Source organism: Camellia sinensis, chromosome 7 (assembly GCF_055761805.1).
Source record: "Camellia sinensis isolate YWXY chromosome 7, ASM5576180v1, whole genome shotgun sequence".
In the NCBI taxonomy this organism is placed as follows: Eukaryota; Viridiplantae; Streptophyta; class Magnoliopsida; order Ericales; family Theaceae; genus Camellia; species Camellia sinensis.
The window spans coordinates 66,181,601-66,200,635 of NC_138967.1; the positions used below are offsets into that span (position 1 = coordinate 66,181,601).

Below are 19,035 nucleotides of genomic sequence, written 5' to 3' on the forward strand. Positions count from 1 at the left end.
TATGCATAGCTGAGTGGTAATGAATCGTAGTGTTTGCGGATGTTGGAGACGAGCTTCTCTGGAAGCTGACTACCGGGATAGAGTTGAGTCAAGTTCCTCACAACGCTGCCCCAGACGACTTTCCGGCAGCTCTCGATCCGAGACTGCGGCGGCGGAGGCGAGTCACGAGCCGAGTCGAGATTGAGTGAGTTCTTGAGCGAGGCGATGGCCTCGGAAACGTTGCGGCTCAGCCTCTGAAACCGCTTTTGCATCGCCGACGACTCCTTGACGCCGGCGATAGCGGCGGCGGTGGCGGAGGAAGAGGAGGAGGAGGAGGACGACGATGAGGGTGTAGACGAAGTGTTCGACGAAAGTCCCAACCGAGTGGGTCTTGTTGTTGAGCATACAGTGGTGGTGCAAAGGCAAGGCTTTTGCTCCTTGATCTTAAAGCAGCACAGCTTTGATGGAGGTGTGTTTGATGTGATTGCACCCACGCAATAGCTCAGCTCTGTTGGGTTGCATGTCACTGCCATGGAATAGGTTGAGGTCCGGCGGGCAGCTAAGGTAGGTGAGGTTGCCGCCCGCCGGGAAAGCGAAAATACTAGGTTCTAAACCTGCTCTGATACCATGTAGAAATTTAATGTATAAAGAGAAATGATTGTATTATTTATTGATGTATGTTATCTATTACAAATGGTGAGGGGCTCCTTATATAGGAGATGTAGTGGAGTAGGTGGAGTAGGTGGTAGTGGTAGGTGTGTAGTAGGTGGTAGTAGGTGGTGGTAGGTGTAGTAGGTGGAGTAGGTGATGGTAGGTTTTAACAGTCGCGCTAAGGAGTCACGATTGGGCCAAGAGGCAAAGAGCTCTGGGTCGACTTCGAATAGTCTTCGAACCAAGAGAAACCTTTGAGTCAGATGAAGAACCAAATGGAGCAAACCCACTATGGCTGCTAGGGTTTCGAATCTTCAAGCTAGGGTTTCAAACCAAGCTCTGATACCATGAAAGTTTTTCTGAATGATCTGTATATTCAACTTGTGTTCTAATACAAAGATTACATCTTATTATATAGTAATCCTAACCCTAAGATTAAAAAGGAAAGGAAAACACTACCATATATAAACACCTATACAATCTCTCAGAATATATACACAGTATACACTACCATATATATAAATCTAATCTAATATTCTCACACCCACATTGCTTGGAGTTGCCCCATCTATGCTAGTTATAAGGCTTTAGTTTTCTTCTCCTTAATACCTGGGTTTTAAGGAGTGTGGGCTAGGCTTTAGATAAAGAAATAAAGTTAGTGATCTGAAACAATCCCAAAAGTTTTGTCTAATATATGTTCTTAAATGTTACCTTAGGGGGGGGGGGGGGAAATCAAACATTATAAACTAAAATCTAAGGTGAGTTAAGTTTTGACAACACAAAAATATCAAAAATGGGTCATAATGCTTGAAGAAATGTTTTGCTACATAAAAAAAATAAAAATAAAAACAACAACAATGCCCAATTAATACACATCAATGTGTGTTTGGGAGGGGAAAGATTGAATACACACCTAACCTTTGACATAATGTACAAAGTGGTTGCCCTGAGACTTGAACCCATAACCTCAAGGTTATGAGGCCAAGGTTTTATAACCTTGAAGCCAAGGTGTTTTTTGCTACATGAAAAAAAAAAAAATTTTATTTGATGCCTAATAGTTAAAAGAAAATTACTCTAGAAATACCTTAAATTCTTAAGTGTAATATATACAAATCTACCCCTATCACACCACATTTTAGCACATGTGGTGTACCATGTTCCCATTTCCATTCTCGTTCCCGTTCTATGTTCCGGAATGATCCACGTTCCAGGTAACATCGGTCCTTACTCAGCAACTAATGCAAGGAATAAGCTCAGCAAGATTGATGACAACAATGTATGGCAGTTATAGCTGAAGCTACATGCCAAAAACTCCAGAAGGCTCATCTCAATGCAATTATTATTATTATTTTTCCCTTCAAAATCACCAAAAGGCACCCAGTGCAGGATGATGTTTAGGTATTACTGAGCTTCTACGTCTTTGTCCTGTTTGTTAAATCTTCAAGAATGAACATATCCATTCATTTGTGGCACCTAATAAATATTTTTTTCCCTAAATTGTTGCGGCAACAAATATGAAGGAAACAGTTTTGGTTGATTTTCTGTCCATTTGAAATAAATATAGTTGGCTAATAGCAAATATGCCTATTGGTTGAATTCTGTTCTTGCTCATTGATTTATTTGTTTTTAACAGGGAATGCATGCTTGCATATTATCTCTGGTTTTAAGGTATACTTCAAATCCAATTTTATTTGTGACTAATCTTACCTTCATATTTTATGCTTAATTACTTTGCGTCTCCTGTTTGTTGTTATGCTTAATTTGTTGTACAGGAAAGGGAGAAACTGTGGGCAGAAGAAAGTGAAATTGCCTCTTCTGGGGGAGATGTCAGTTCTTTCTCTTGCAGTCGTAGTTTTTTGCTTCGTATTTGCCTTTCTTTGGGCTATAAACAGGAAGGCTTCATATTCATGGGTTGGTCAAGACATTCTTGTAAGTTTTGTCTGTTATTCCTGTTTTTCCAGAGTGTAGCTCTTTCAGACATGGTCTTGTGGTGTACTAATTGCAATTTTTTAGATGGACACCTCTTGAAGTTTATTGTGTTAAATGGTGACTGTACTTGGAAATAGTTAATGGATGTTTCTACTCTAAACCTTTCAAAACTCTCTTTAACGAAGCATATGATTCTTCACTCCTACGAGTGAATGCAGTTTCCTTGTAATGTGAAAGTGGTCCAACAGAGAGAGAAAGGGGGATGGGGGTATGAATAAGACCAAATTGGTTTGATCAAGTTTCATCCTTGATAGTAACTCCTCTTACCAACTCTATTTATTGTCAGTTATTCCTTGGATATTTTGCCTTACTCAAGAACTCACCAAAGCTTGTAATTGAGTGTACAATTTTTGTCAGTCATTCCATGTAGAAATACAAGTGAGGGCAAGTATTTAAAGTAAGCTCAAAAATGGAGTTATCACAGCACGAAGTATATAAACATTAATCTATTCATTCACACAAATGAACACAATATCTAGTGGTTCGGCCACTCCTTGTGACCTACATCCACTCTTCTCCAACTCCCTTGGTTGAAGGCTCCAATTTATTATCTAAAGGGTTTCCGAGAATACCCCAATAATTGATGACTTACAATGGGCAAGTCACTACCCACCTAATGTCTTCTCACAAGGACCACTAGAATTTGTGAAGGTTTCCCCCTAGGCTAACCTACAACCCACTAAACTACCTAATGTTGCCTTAAGGCCAAAACTAGGATTTGCTCTGGGTTTTTCTCCAAAGGTTCAAGTAGAACCCTCTACACTCGAGTCACTAGGTTTTTCACACAAAACAAAAGTATCACCTTGAACCTACTACACCCAAGACACTAGGTTTTGTACGTAAAGGATCACCTAAAACCTACTTCACCCAAGTCACTAGATTTTACACTCAAAGGATCACCTAGAACCTACTAGCTGGTTTTGTCCACTTGGGTCACCATACCAATGGATTCACTTGGGGATTTTCTCACACCTCACAAAGGGTTTAAGGATCATCCACAACCTTTACACAATCCTTCACAAATGGTTTCAAGAATCACCCACAACCTTTCACCCATCTTAGCAACTACTTTTGGGTATTCCCTAGCCTAACCCTCAACATTTCCAACAACCCCCAATTTTCATAATTACAAATTCTGTACATATTGAAATATTGTAGTCAATGGAAATTGTTTCTAAAGGTGGGTGAATAGGCCAATTCAAGACAAATTAAACCAAATCAAACCAAATTAAGCTTTGCATCCTAATCAAGTAGGGTTGGCTACATGAATTATTTTTTGCCATTTTGCTCTATTGAGTGCTACATGCTTAATAAATAAATTCATAAGTGCATGGAGAAAGCATAAACACATGTCAGTTTATGTCTTCCCCTCCCACGACATTTCCATATATGGTGATCATATCACTCTTCCTAACTGTTGCATCTATATGTCTTCGTTGTATATGATTAAAAAAACCTTCATTCTAATTCTATCTTTTCCAGTCTTACCACATATTTATCTAAGCATTCCCATCCTTTTATCAACGTGGTGTTATTTAGTTTAATTTCTAATTCCATCTTTTCTAGTCTAATCAAACATCCATCTAAGCTTTTTCATCTCAGCTACACTTATTTTATAAATGTATTGTTTTTCAATTGCCTAACATTTTGTCTCGTAAAGCATCATTGGCCTTGTAGTTCTAAAACTTTCCTTTCAATATTGTTGGTACTCATCGATCACATAATACGTCAAACACAATTCTCTACTTGAGCCAACCTACTTTAATTCCATAGATCACATCATCTACTTATCAAATCTAGGTAACAAAAATATTCACTCTTTGTTATCTCCTGTTTTTTTTTTTCCTTATTATTTTTACTACTAGCACTAAAGTAACATTCTATATATTTACTTTTATTTCTACTAATTTTAAACCTTCGGACTTAAGCGTTCCTCTCCAAATTTCTAATATTGTATTAATTCTTTTCTTAGTTTTATCTAGTAAAACTATATCATCTACGAACAACATACACCATGGATATTATCCCGAAGGTGTTTAGTTTATTCATCCATGATTAAAGCATATAGGTAAGGACTCAATGTTGACCCTTGATGTAATCCTACAATGATTAGGAATTCATTAATTTCTCCTTCAGGTGATCTAATTTTAGTGACAACCCCATCGTACATGGCTTTTATCACATCAATATACCATTTGGTATATGTTTCTTAGAAGCGTAAGTAACAGTGTTTACATTTATAAAAATAAAATAAAATAAAATTGGATGGGATCATCATGCTATAAGAAGCACTGAAACCTATATGGATGAGATGTGTGTGTCGGACACGACACTTTGTGGACACTTATAAAAGCATATCCGACACTTTTTCAACGTGTCTTAATTAAATTTTTCAATGCATAATGTTGGACACTTTACAAACATTTCAGCAACAATTTTTGAATCCTTTGAACACAACCTATGGATGAATCTCTTCATAGTAACAATGTTTTGCATTCTTTGGAATGCTTGTGCACCTTGAATATGTTTTGAAACTTTTATAAGATGAATACATTGTGTATTTTACTATTCTACAATTGTTTTGCACTCTTTAGAATGCAATTGTTACATGAATAATATATTGATGTTTAAGTAATGGAATATATGATTTTTGCTTTATTTTAAATTTTAATTAGTGTTATTTTACCTTTTTCTTTCATTACCTTTTTATAAACTATTCATATTCATATATATATATATATATGACATATAATAAAATTTTGAAAATAGGGGTGACCATGGTTCAATAGTAAAACCTTAGCCTAATAACCTTGAGGTTATGAGTTCAAGTCTTGGGGCAATCACTCTGTGTACTATGCCAAAAGTTAAGTGTGTACCCAATCTTTTCCCTCCCAAACACACATTAATGTGTACTAATATGGTGTTGTTTTTTTATAATAAAATTTTAACATATCCGTATCATGTCCTACATGTTTTGAAATTTTTCATGTCAGTGTATCCATGTGTCACATGTCCATGTTTGTGCTACTTAGTGTAAATCTCATTTTTCTTTTGCTTAGCTTTATTTATTGGTAATTTTGCATGATGTGTTGCATATGGAGTGATTATGTATTGTTATTAAATTTAGCTTGAAGGTATTTAGCTTGTTAAATGACTTTTTTGTTGACAGGGTATCTGCTTGATGATAAGGGTCTTGCAGATTGCTCGACTACCTAATATAAAGGTAGATCAATAATCTCTAATATTTCATTGTTAGAATTTTAAATCCATCAGCTGATACAATTAACTTTATTCAGGTTGCGACGGTACTTCTTTGTTGTGCATTTCTTTATGACATCTTTTGGGTCTTCCTGTCGCCATATATATTCCACGACAGTGTTATGATTGCGGTAAGTGTTAATACTCGTTCTTTGCATCTTTTTTCATGTATTGTTAAGGTGTGAGTTTTTCTTATATATAGACAAAAGATTTTTTGCTTATGTATATACGAAAGATGCTTTTTATACAAAGCGAAGTATGGGCATCCCTTTACGATAATACACAAAAGGGAATTTACAACAAACATGGGAATAGTGAGGTCCAACACTTGGTTTGATATGCCCCATTTCTAGCAAACTGGTTCAGATCATTGCCTGGATAAATTTGAGATGAGGAGCTTTAAAACACACATCTCATTCAATCTCTTGCATAACTTGTTTTGGTGATATTTGGCTTCAGCTAAAAGCTGTGTTATTGTGTTCCTGCCACATGTAACAAGCTGTTGCTGCCCACGCTAGTTTCTTGATTATATTGGTCAAATTTTTCCAGTAAATTTCCAATGAGCCAGCTGATTTTCTTTCCTTCAGCTGTGTGGCAGCTTTCTAATTCCACAAAGATTATAAAATACCCTCCCAACTGATCTAGGCTATGAAAAAGCAATAAACAAATTCTACATGGTTTTATTCTCTATTGCACAGATTATAGGTTATCATGCCCAATTATTTTAGCTTTAGCCAAGTTGTAAATCCTTCATTGATGGTTATCGACCTTATGAAACTATGGCATGGAGTAAATTTTGAAAACCGGATGACTTTATGTGGTCTTACCTTCTAGTAAGCCTTTTTTAATAGCATTCCTATTAGTTGAAGCCTAGTACATGTGGTTGGGATATATCATATATGACTCGAAATATATTGGAGTAGAATTGAATATTTCTCCCCCAGTTCTCGTGAAGCGGTGATGGCAGTAGTAGGGTGGTGGTGGGGTGGTGGCAAGGATGGTGGTGGTGGCGGCGATAGTAGGGTGGTGTTGGTATTGGGCAGTAGTCATAGGTGATGGTGGTAGGGTGGTGGAACAAGGGTGGCAATGGCAGTAAAAGATGATGGTAGTAGCCAACTTACTAATAGACACTTGTTATAGGATGATTCCATGGTGAAATGGAATGTCTATTCCTTAGCTTGGAAGAAGAGATAGGTATTCCTACCTACATAAGGTGTACCAAACACGAGAAAGGGAATGCAAAGCTAGAATGGGCATTTCATTCCAGCCCATTATTCCGTACCAAACATGCTCTGATAAATGTGAATAGTTGCTTGTGATACAAAGGTAACAAACGAATAAAATATTATTGATTGAATAATTAGCAAAGGCTAAAGTACAATATAAATAGGTAAATAACCAAAACCCTAAAGTCCTAATTACAGATAATAGGACTAAACTACCATTAAGTGAAAGATAAAATAACAATAGCATAAAATGCATATTTCACACCCTTCCTCAACTTAAAGATCACGCGTAGAAAGCATGGAAAGTTGGCTAAAAAAGAAATGAAAGCAGGCAGTAGTATGAGTCTTTGTAAAGAAGTCGGCTAACTGGAAAGAGGAGGGAACAAAGGAGAGAGTAAGAGTGGCGGCTTGAAGGTGCTTCTGAATAAAGTGACAATCTATTTCAATGTATTTTCACGTGTTCATGGAAAATTAAGTTGTGGGCAGTCTGAACAACACTTTGATTGTCACAATATAACGAAGTTCGGGAAGAAAGAGAAACAACCATATTAGAAAGAAGCCAGCGAAGCCAAACTATTTCAGAAATAGCATGACCCATGGCACGATACTCAGCTTCAGCAATGGAGCAAGCAACAGCAGATTGCTTCTTACTTTTTCAAGAGATGAGAGAATCTCCAAGGAAAGAAACACCATCAAAAGCAGAAAACTTAGCATAGAATTCAATAAGAGTGCCCACAGTCTTGTCATCAGTGAGATTGGCACGAGAAAAAGATATCGCTAGTGTATTTAGTTTGAGAGAGAAGATACCCCTAGTAGGAGAAGAGACAACCTCAATGCCAAGAAAATACTGAAGGGGCGCCAAATATTTAATTTCAAATTTTTGAAAAAGTTAGTACTTGACCTCCTGAATTTATTTATTTTTTGATAAATAAACAAGCTTTATTGAAAGAGCATGAAGAAGATGCAACGAATACAGAACTGCCCAGAGAACCTACCACCCCTAAACAATAAAATCATCTAAAAAACCTAACAAGACAAACAAATCTGGATCAAACTTCCTTTCCATCCAACTATACAAAACGGAAAGAAGATGACTCTCGAGCCACAAAACACTATTGACGAACCTCTTGAAAAGTTCGCCTTTTATGCTCTAACCAAACTAACCACATCAAACAAAGGGGCACCATAGACCATACATGCCGCCACCGCCGACCAACCCGAGCTCCACGCCAACTCCACATCATATCCACCACCCGCCATGGTTGAACCCAAACAATCTCAAAAAGAGAACACATAAGTCCCCACAACCGGCTAGCCACAGAACAGTGCAAAAACAAATGGTCAACAGACTCAGCATCCATGTAACACATGCGACGCTAATTCACTAGAAAAAGACCACGCTGCACCAAATTATCAATCGTAAGATTCCGTCCTAATGCTGCCGTCCACATGAAGAATACCACCTTAGAGGGAACTCCCGACAACCAAATACTTTTCCAAGGAAAATCCCTCCTCACCTCCCCCCACTAAACACCGGTAAAAGGATAAAACAGAGAAACGCCCTTTAGTCCTCACCACATTCGACCCCAAAGCATCTTCCCCCACCCCAGTCACACCCAATCCATACAAATAATTCCATTGCTGCAGCAATTGATCAAACTCCCAGTCTTGGTGTAATGCCCCAAATTTCTAGCCCAAATGATAATACAACAATCATGACTCTTTCAAGAAAAACCGAATATAAATCTCCAAACTTACATTACATGATACAATAGTTCTTCATGTAACAATATATTAATCCAACAACAAGTAGATAAACAAAAAAATACCCCTAAGGGTTTACAAGTTTCCAAGCCTTAAGCCTGGTTACACAAAACGGTTATTTAAACTCACACAAACACAGCCCTTAGTTTACACACAGAGTCACAACAAAATGAGAGAATTGTACTCCCAACACACATACTTCCACGCCCCTAGTTGGATGGGATCACCACATCTTTTCCTGCACAAAAATCTCGTAGGGTAAGCATAAAGCCCAGTAAGAAATTCTTAACAAAGTATATACATTTTATACAAGTCTCAAGAGATGAAATGCACATGCCATGCTATGCCCTTTTTGAAGATAAATCACATTTTCATCTTTTGAAAACCGTCATGCTCAATGATATTATGCAATTTCAATTTTTCAAAACTTAACAATTTATTTCAAGGGCGGTAAATACGACTCTGGTAATCACTAGGTCGGTGTTTGCAAGTAGACTATACAAGTACTACCAAATTTTTATTTTTACCGGTATTAACCGGAAGGCTCGACACCTATCCGCGCGGGTTTTCAGTCTTTTACCCCGGACTCTCAAGCCAACTTATTCAATATCATCTACACCACCTATCAAGACTTACCAACGTATTTATCCCAAAATCATTCTATGAAAACTTGTTTCTCAACATTCTTTTCTCAATACAAGTTTTCAAATCAACTTTCAATGTTTAATGAAATCAAATGAATTGATATGCCAATTTCACAAGATGAATATAAATACTTTATTTACAATTCATCATCCAAGGAATAACACAATTCCCTCTTCTCAAGTATCCTTGACAATTAGTTATTTTAAGACTATTTCAACGTTTTGAACAATAATTTCCAAAATGAACAACAATTCTCATATTCCTTGAAATTCATCATTTATATAAATATAAACAAGAAATTTTCTAAACATTCATTTATTTTGACACACAAAATAAATATAACAATATCATTCATGGATTTTCAGTCTCCTTTAAAAAAAAATCCCAAATTCTAGGTTTTCTCACCAAAACTATACAACTCAAAATCTTTTGAAAGAAAACTTTCCAAAATCATCTTTTCTTCAATCAACGAAGATCAAAACCCATAAGATCATTTTAAAAGAACAAGAGACAAACCCACTTTCAAAATCGCTCAACTTCTTGAATCAACAATCAATTTTCAAAGCTATCGAAAGATGATTTCGAAAATCAGATAGATCTTGCAAAAATATATATATAACTCTAAGAAAATCCCTACCTCAAGTTTTGAAGAAGAAATGAGATGAAACCCCCAAAATCAACGGTGTCGAAACTCGATCTTCACCGCACACAACGAAACCCTCGAGAAGTTAACCAACTTTGATGAAGAACTTATGGTAGAACTCTAATGGATCTTAAGAAATCAAGGTTTTGATCCAATTTGGCATAAGAAATGTAAAGAGAAGAGAGAGGAAAGGGTTTTTAAAGAGAGAGATATCCGAAAGTGATTTGAAATATCAGATTCACGAACTGATATAACATGGTCCACTCGAGCGTGGAAAGCCCCGCTCGAGCATCAAATACACTTTCTTAGTACTTTTGCGGATAGGTTAAACTTCTGGAACCAAATATTCTCCGCTTGAGCGCATAAACGGCCGCTCGAGCGGACAAGCAACTTCTAATGCATTTTGCATTTTTGCTTCGGGGGCGCTGCCCCTCAACCTTGCCAGGGCGCTGCTCTAGGACTCGCCAAGGGGCGTTGCCCCCTGGACCCCCGCGAGCTGATCGAGCAGCTCAATCCCCGCCAGGGCGCTGCCCTTGGACCCACCAAGGGGCTCTGCCCCCTGGACCCCCGCGAGTTGACCGGGCAGCTCGATTCCCGACATACTCAGCGAAGTAGCAAAATTGGGATCGCTACACTTGGCGCAAATGAATGTCCCAAACCACCACACCCTCACCCCCCAAATAAGATTGCTACCATAGCGTCTTGATCCCCTACAATTTCGAAAATTAGCGGGAAACGATCCGCTAACGCAACTCCACCACACCACTTATCCTTCCAGAAACGCACTTTCCGTCCATTACCCACCCGGAAATCCACCCTTGCCCAAAACTACACCCACCCCAACTCAATCCCTTTTCATAAGCCACACCCATAAGAACCAACCACAGCCCATGCCACCCACTCCCCCTTAGCCAACCCAAACTTACTAGCCACCACCCGTCTCCAAACCCTCTTCGGTTCCAAAGCAAAGCGCCACAGCCACTTACCCAAAGCTTTGTTGAAAGTCACCAAACGCCGAACCCCCAAACCTCCTGCCTCTTTTGGTTTACAGATCTGCCCCCAATCCACCAAATGATAACGAAAATCATCCCCCCTGCCACCCCACAGAAAATCACGCTGAAGCTTCTCCAACCGACGTACCACTGAAACCGGAATAACATGCAAAGACATAAAGAATGTCGGAATGCTACTCAACACACTTTTGATTAGAGTCAACCTACCGCCTTTCAAAAGATATTGTCTCTTCCAACCCGCCAACCAGCGCTGAATATGCTCCACCACGCCATCCCACACCCCTTGAACCTTAAACGTCGCCCCTAACGGTAAACCCAAATAAGTAGCCGGCAAAGCCGACTCCTTACATCCCAACACCGCCACTAAAACTGACAAATTTTCCATCTTCCCCACCGGAATCATTTCCGACTTCCTGAGATTCACCCGAAGGCCCGAAACTGCCTCAAAGCATAACAAAACACATCTTAAATACCCCACCTGCTCTGCCACAGCCCCACAAAAAATCAGAGCGTCCTCAGCATACAACAAATGAGAAACGCAAATAGGTGCCCCCGTGAGAGGTCCTACTAAAAAGCCTCCCAAAAGACCTTCAAGAACAGCCTTATCCACCAATCGACTCAATGCCTCCATCACTAGGATAAACAATAATGGAGACAAAGGATCCCCTTGACGAAGGCCTCTATAGGTCAGGAAAAAACCAGCCAGCGTACCATTTACTAGAATAGACATCCGCACAGTAGAAATACAAAACTAGATCCACCTACACCAACTCTATCCAAAACCCATACGCTCCAAAACGTTTAGAAGAAACTCCCACCGAACATTATCATAAGCCTTCTCAATATCCAACTTACAAATCAAACCTGAGTGGCCCTGTCGAATTCGAGAATCCACACACTCATTTGCCACCAACACTGCATCCAGAATTTGGCGACTCCCCACAAAAGCATTTTGGGATTTAAACACCACTGCTTGCAAAACCCCTCAAAACCTATTTGCCAAGACCTTAGCTAAAGCTTATATACACTACCAAGCAAACTAATAGGCTTAAAATCCTAAATATCCTCTGCCCTCCCTTTCTTAGGAATCAAAGCCAAGAAAGTCGCATTAAGACTCTTCTCAAACTGGCCTGTCACAAAGAAAGCCTCCAAAGTTTCCATCACATCCGGTTTAACCACACTCCAACAATATTGAAAAAATGCCATGGTAAAGCCATCTGGGCGTGGCGCCTTGTCCCCACACATCGCCTGTAAAGCCCCAAACACCTCGACCTCCGTAACAAGGTGTTCCAAAGCCACCCTATCCGCCTCCAAAATCATATCAAACTGAACCCCTGCCAGCGTTGGCCGCCACTCCCTTGTTTGTTACCGAAACAAATGCTGATAAAAAGCCACAATCCCGTCCTTGATCGCCCTCTCCATATTTAGCTCTTGACCCTCCACCCACAACTTGTTAATCTGATTCACCCGACGATGTGCATTCGGCATCCGATGAAAGAACTTTGTATTCCGATCCCCATCCTTTAGCCACAAACATCGGGATTTCTGCCTGAAACACACCTCTTCTAGACGAGAGATACGGACATAATCCTGTCTGGCTGTCTCCTTGCTCGTAACGTCAGCAGGCGACATACCCCCATTAAACTCTTAACTCATCCAATGCCTGGAGTAAAGACACCATGGCCGCTTTTTGGCCCTCTAAACTCCCAAACACCTCCTTATTCCATCATTTCAGATCCCTTTTAAGCAGTTTCAATTTATGAGCCAATCTACAACTAGGCGAACCTATAACCACATAACCAGTCCACCATTCGCGGACCCTCTCCAAGAAACCATCCGAATGTAACTACATATTCTCAAAACGGAACGGAGTGGGGCCCCTCCGAACCCCACCAGTACTAAGTAAATGGGTTAATGATCTGACACTGGACGAGGTAGGCGAATCTGAGTAGCAGCCGAAAAATGTTCCTCCCAACGTCCAGAAATCAAAAATCGATCAATCCGCAATAGACTCTGCCCATTCGACCAAGTGAAACTCCCCTCTTGAAGAGGCAAATCAAAGGCAAATCAATCAACTGCATCGCATCAACAAAGGAACAGAAAGACCGCATCCACTTTAACCCCCTAGTGCTCCCCACCCTCTCTGACGGCCACCGCACCATATTAAAATCACCCCCCATGCGCCAAGGCGCTGACCAAAGAAACGCCATATTTTCTAACTCAGCCAAAAACTTACCGCGGTCTGCATTCTGCACCGGACCATACACCCCAGTAAACACCCACCGAAACAGATCCTTTATACACCGAACAGACAAGACAAAGAGAAACCGCCCACCTTCTCCTCCTCCTCCTCTTCCTCCTCTTTCACAAGTACCCTGGAATCCCAACATAAAAGTATCCCTCTGGTTGTACCGATAGCTGGCAAATGGAACCACTCCACAAACTGTCCACCCCAAATATCGTGGACCACCGCCTCCCCTAACACCTTCATCTTTGTCTCCTATAAGCATACCACATCAGCATTCGCGCTATGCAAAACCGCCTTCATTGCCATCCTTTTGTCCCCATCATTCAAACCCTGCACATTCCAAGAAAGAATTTTTAGTCTCATTTCAACAGAAGTGGTCCCCCACGAGTTCTCCGAGAGTCACTTCCCACCGTTGACCCTCTATGTTCATAATTAATGGAACAGGCAAGATTGTCAAGCTCCCGGTTCCTTCTCCGACCGGTGTCTAATGGTTTGACCCCCGCCTTACTAGGAGTCCCTTTCCGCCATGACTCCTTCACCGCTGAGAATAAACGCAGCACTTTCTCCTCATGCCGTTCGAAAGACAAGCCCAATACCCGACTAACCTCACTGATTCGTTCCAACACCCATTTCGAAACTTCCTCAGGTGAAGGTATGCCATCCCTACCCAACTCTACACCACTGTGAGACACTTTTAGATTCAGATCTGGAAAGACCCCTGGTGCAACAACCTCCACACCCAGTGGCTGAATCACCATTGGCACCAATTGGTTCAGACCTTCCTCAGTATCAAAAACAACCCTATCAGCCCATGACAACCCACCATGCTGCTCCTATCAAGGTGGCACATCACCCTTCCCGAAGGAGGAAACATCAGACCGAAAGCTGCAACCATTGACCGCCAAAGGACAGCCAGCTTCCAGCACATCCTTTTGCACTTCATCGGCTGCGCAACCCCTGAAACCGAGTTTAGACTAGCTGACACCCCTAACGATCCAGACCCAGGCTGTATCAACGACCCAACTGATTGCCTTGTCGATGGCCCTGCTCCCTTTGCCGTTGAAACATCACCGGTCGTAGTCGTCGACAATTGACGATCGTGATATGATCATCACTTGGTCCGACTCTAGTACTATCCAGGAGGTCAAGATAATAAATAAATAAAGCAAGATAATAGTCAACTCGATATATTTGGACGTCAATTGGTGTGCGATTCTTTTGATTGACAATCTGATTAGAAGAAGGGAAGTGCATGTTAAATGGTGTTTTATGTGTATACATGATGGGGAGATTGTGAATCACTTACTTATCTATTATGAGATGGTTCAGGAGTTGTGGCCATTGGCCCGTACCTTGTTTGACGTGGTGTGGGTTTCTTCAGAGTAGGTTTTGGAGCTTTTGCAATCTTGGGGAGGAGCTCTAGTAGGTAAAAGGGGGAAGAAGCAAGGAGTAATGTTCTCGGCAGAGCAGAGAGTTGGCCCTCACCGGAGAATTATGTTCTTAGGAGGCCGTTCTTTTGAACTCGAAGAGATTGATACGGTTCAGATTGGGCGGCGTTGACTGTCAATTGTGGAGCGAGGGCAAGGTCTTCGAAGGGCAATCATCCTTGTGGGGTGTGAAGTGGGTTGGTTTGTCGTGAGGCTCCGAAAGGCGTCATGAGATATCGACCGATTGGCCTATCTGGGTAGACTTATTGGGGATTGTCGAACAGTGGCAGTATGGGTCCGAGGGGAGGAGAATGGTGGTTCGTCAATGTAGATTGTGGCCACGACAGGTAGCAAAAGGGAGCAGATTTTTCTCAAAGACTCCACTTTTGGGGATGGGTGAAAGGGGCTTGCACTGGTTATTGAAGGCTTTGCCTTAAGGGATGGTTGGGCCAAGGTTAGAAGGGTGATGCAGCGGGAGGTGGTAACATTCGGAGTGCCCCTAGCGAGGCTGGTAGCCTCTCCGTCAACTAAGCATAACAATGTGGTGGTTACAGGGGGAGGAGAAGGGGGTTGGCTTCGGCTCCTTGATAGGGCCTTGGTGGGAAGGGTTGGCGAGGACAGTGAGAAGGGGCCAAGGCTTTCTTTTGTTACCGATTGGGTGAATCGTTGGTGGAGAGCTTCGGGGAAGGTGCTGGTGTCGAGTGTTGGAGGTCAATACTTTTTGTTGGTCTTCCATTCGAGGCGAGAAGCAGCATCAGTGCTGTGACAGAAGTGGACTCTTGTTGGCCGTGATCCTGATTTGGACTGGTGGTCACCTACGGCTTGCTATGTCCGACGAAAGGTGACGACGTTGGGAGTTGGTCAATGGATTCAAGTTCTGGGTTTACCTATTCATCTTCGTGGGATAGTGACGTATCGCGCAATGGGGAACAGGTGTGGCGGTTTTTTGGAGGTGGATGAGACAGTGGATGTCTTGGGTTGTGTTCGTCTGAGGGTACGAGGGTTGTCAGAAGGGATCCCCCCACGGATTTCAGTCCAATGGGGCTTTTGGCGATTTTCTTTGCCTGTTTGGTTGGAGAGCGGGCCGGAGGTGGAATCTGCTTCCCAGACGACAGAAACGGCAGTCGCTGATTTGGCGCAACAGGATCAACGGTTATGGCGGAGATATGGGGATTGTCCTGAAGCTTGGGTAACCAGCTTAGGGTATGATAGAAGATCACCCCTTATTTATAAATGAAGATTAGGGTTTACAAAGAAAACAATTACAAGATGATCCCTGAGGGTATAAAATGATTACAGACCCTACTCACTTTCGGCTAATATAATATGCCAAACACTTTCAGCTAATATAATATGCTAACACTCCCCCTCAAGTTGGTGCGAAGATATCTCTCATGCCCAGCTTGCCTAATATGTCATGAAATGGTTTATTCCCAATTCCCTTGGTGAGAATGTCAGCAAGTTGTTCACCAGACTGGACAAAAGGAGTACAAATGGTACCACTAGTGAGTTTCTCCTTAATGAAGTGGCGATCAATCTCAACATGTTTTGTCCTGTCATGTTGAACGGGATTGTGAGCGATGTTGATGGCGGCCTTATTATCACAGTATAACCGCATGGAGTCCGTCTGATCAATACCTAGATCACTTAACAATAATTTGATCCATAAAAGTTCACACACACCTTGTGCCATAGCTCTAAACTCAGCTTCTGCACTTGACCTGGCAACCACATTCTGTTTCTTACTCCTCCAAGTAACTAGGTTACCGCCAACAAATGTGCAATACCCTGAAGTTGATCTCCTATCAGTTACTGACCCAGCCCAGTCAGCATCTGTATAGGCCTCTACACGAAGATGATCATACTTTGAAAAATACAGACCCTTACCAGGAGCAGACTTCAAATACCTCAAGATTCTCATGACAGCCTCATAGTGAATCTGATGAGGAGCATGCATAAACTGACTAACTATACTGACAGCAACAGCAATATCAGGACGAGAGTGAGATAGGTAAATGAGCTTACCCACTAATCGTTGATAGCTCCCCCTATCCACAACTTCTCCTCCTTCATCATCCCCCAATTTCTGATTTGGTTCCAGTGGAGTGGCACATGCCTTGCAGCCAAGCATCCCAGTTTCCTTCAACAGGTCAAGCACATATTTTCTCTGTGAGATAAATATCCCATCTTTAGAGCGAGCAACTTCAATTCCCAGAAAATACTTCAAGCTTCCTAAGTCTTTGATTTCAAACTCGTTGGCTAAATATTTCTTCAACAGAGGTATTTCCCCACTATCATTGCCTGTAAGAACTATGTCATCTACATAAACAATAAGTGCTGTAGTCTTACCACGTGAGGAATGTTTCACAAACAATGTGTGATCTGCCTGACTTTGTTTGAAGCCAAATTTCAACATAGCCTGAGTGAATCTCTCAAACCAAGCCCTTGGAGACTGTTTGAGACCATATAATGACTTCCGAAGTTTGCATACTTTGCCTTCTGTTTGATGATCCTCAAAACCCGGAGGAATGTCCATATATACTTCTTCTTCGAGGTCACCATGGAGAAAAGCATTCTTGACATCAAACTGATAAAGCAGCCAATCTAGATTAGCTGCTAGAGAGAGAAGTACTCTGACTGAATTCATTTTAGCCACGGGTGCGAAGGTCTCCTGATAATCAATGCCATATGTCTGAGTAAACCCTTTTGCCACAAGTCTTGCCTTGTAACGCTCAATAGACCCATCTGCTTTGTGTTTCACAGTATATACCCATTTACATCCCACAGGTCGTTTGCCCGTAGGTAACTCAGTCAATTCCCAAGTGCCATTCTTCCTAAGTGCTTTCATTTCCTCAATCATAGCTAGTTTCCACTCAGAGGTAGCAAGAGCATCCTGAAAATGGTTAGGAATGCTAACAGAGGAAATATTGGACACAAACGCTCTATATGAGGATGACAAATGAGAGTATGATACAAATTGTGAGATAGGATGTTGAGTACAAGATCTCACACCCTTCCTCTTGGCAATAGGAACATCAAGATCAATGGTCTCACGAGATTCAAAGTTACCTAGACTCTCATCAGAAGCAGGAGATGGCAGCGGAGTAGCAGAAACGGTCCCGTGTATCCAGTTAACTTGTTTTCTGTCTATGTCCCGGACATAAACATTCTCGTCCTTATTCTTGGTGACAGTGGGTTCTATAGTTTCAGTAGAGGGAGGTGCAAGAACAACTGGTTCCACCATAGGAAGCACAGTAGTAGAGGGTGGTGCAAGACCAACTGGTTCTTCCATAGGAGGCACAGGGCTCACTTCACACCAAGGCTCCCCCGGAAATGAGGACGGTGACACCGGAGAGGACAAGAAATAGGACTGAGATTCAAAGAAAGTGACATCCATGGACACAAACCACTTACGAGAAGAAGGGTGGTAACATTTATACCCCTTTTGAGTAGGAGAGTAACCAAGGAAAACACACTTGAGGGAGCGAGGGTCCAACTTACCACGAGAGGGAGAGTGATTATGGACAAAACAGACACAACCAAATATTTTGGGAGGAATAGAAAACAAGGACTGAGAACCGAGGAGGACGTGAAGCGGAGCCTGTTTGTCCAAGACCTGGGTAGGGAGACGATTAAAAAGATGGGCAGCGGTGAGAACAGCGTCGCCCCAATAGAGTCGAGGCACATTCATAAAAAAACACATGCACCGAGCCATGTCAAGAAGATGCCGATTCTTGCGTTCGGCTACCCCATTTTGTTGGGGGGTATTGGTGCAAGAGGTCTGATGGATAATGCCATGAGTAGAGAAATATTGTCCTAACCCAGAAGCTATGTATTCCCCGCCATTATCAGAACGAAATATTTTGATAGTGGCCCCAAACTGAGTACAAATCATCTTATGAAAAGTGCGAAACACAGAGAAAACCTCACTCTTATCTTTCATGAGATACACCCAAGTAGCACGAGAAAAATCATCAATAAATGTAACAAACCAGCGATGACTGTTCACAGACAGAACACGAGAGGGACCCCAAACATCAGAATGTATTAATGAAAAAGGAACTAAGCTTTTATTCAAACTGGGAGCAAAAGAAGCTCTATGTTGTTTTCCAAGTTGACAAGACTCACAAAGAAAGTCAGACACATGATGATTTGCGAAACTAGAAGGAAATAAATGCTTAAGTAAATGAAA

General features: G+C 41.4%; 1 protein-coding gene across 1 annotated transcript in view; it reads left to right on the forward strand.

Annotated features, from left to right (window-relative positions):
- Positions 1–19,035, forward strand: part of LOC114293735 (signal peptide peptidase-like 5) — a 76,860-nt gene that overhangs the window by 35,156 nt on the left and 22,669 nt on the right. Inside the window, exons 8-11 of the mRNA XM_028237858.2 lie at positions 2,264–2,298; positions 2,403–2,559; positions 5,789–5,842; positions 5,916–6,008. Coding sequence (XP_028093659.2) covers positions 2,264–2,298; positions 2,403–2,559; positions 5,789–5,842; positions 5,916–6,008 — 339 coding nt within the window. The remainder of the gene's footprint in view (positions 1–2,263; positions 2,299–2,402; positions 2,560–5,788; positions 5,843–5,915; positions 6,009–19,035) is intronic.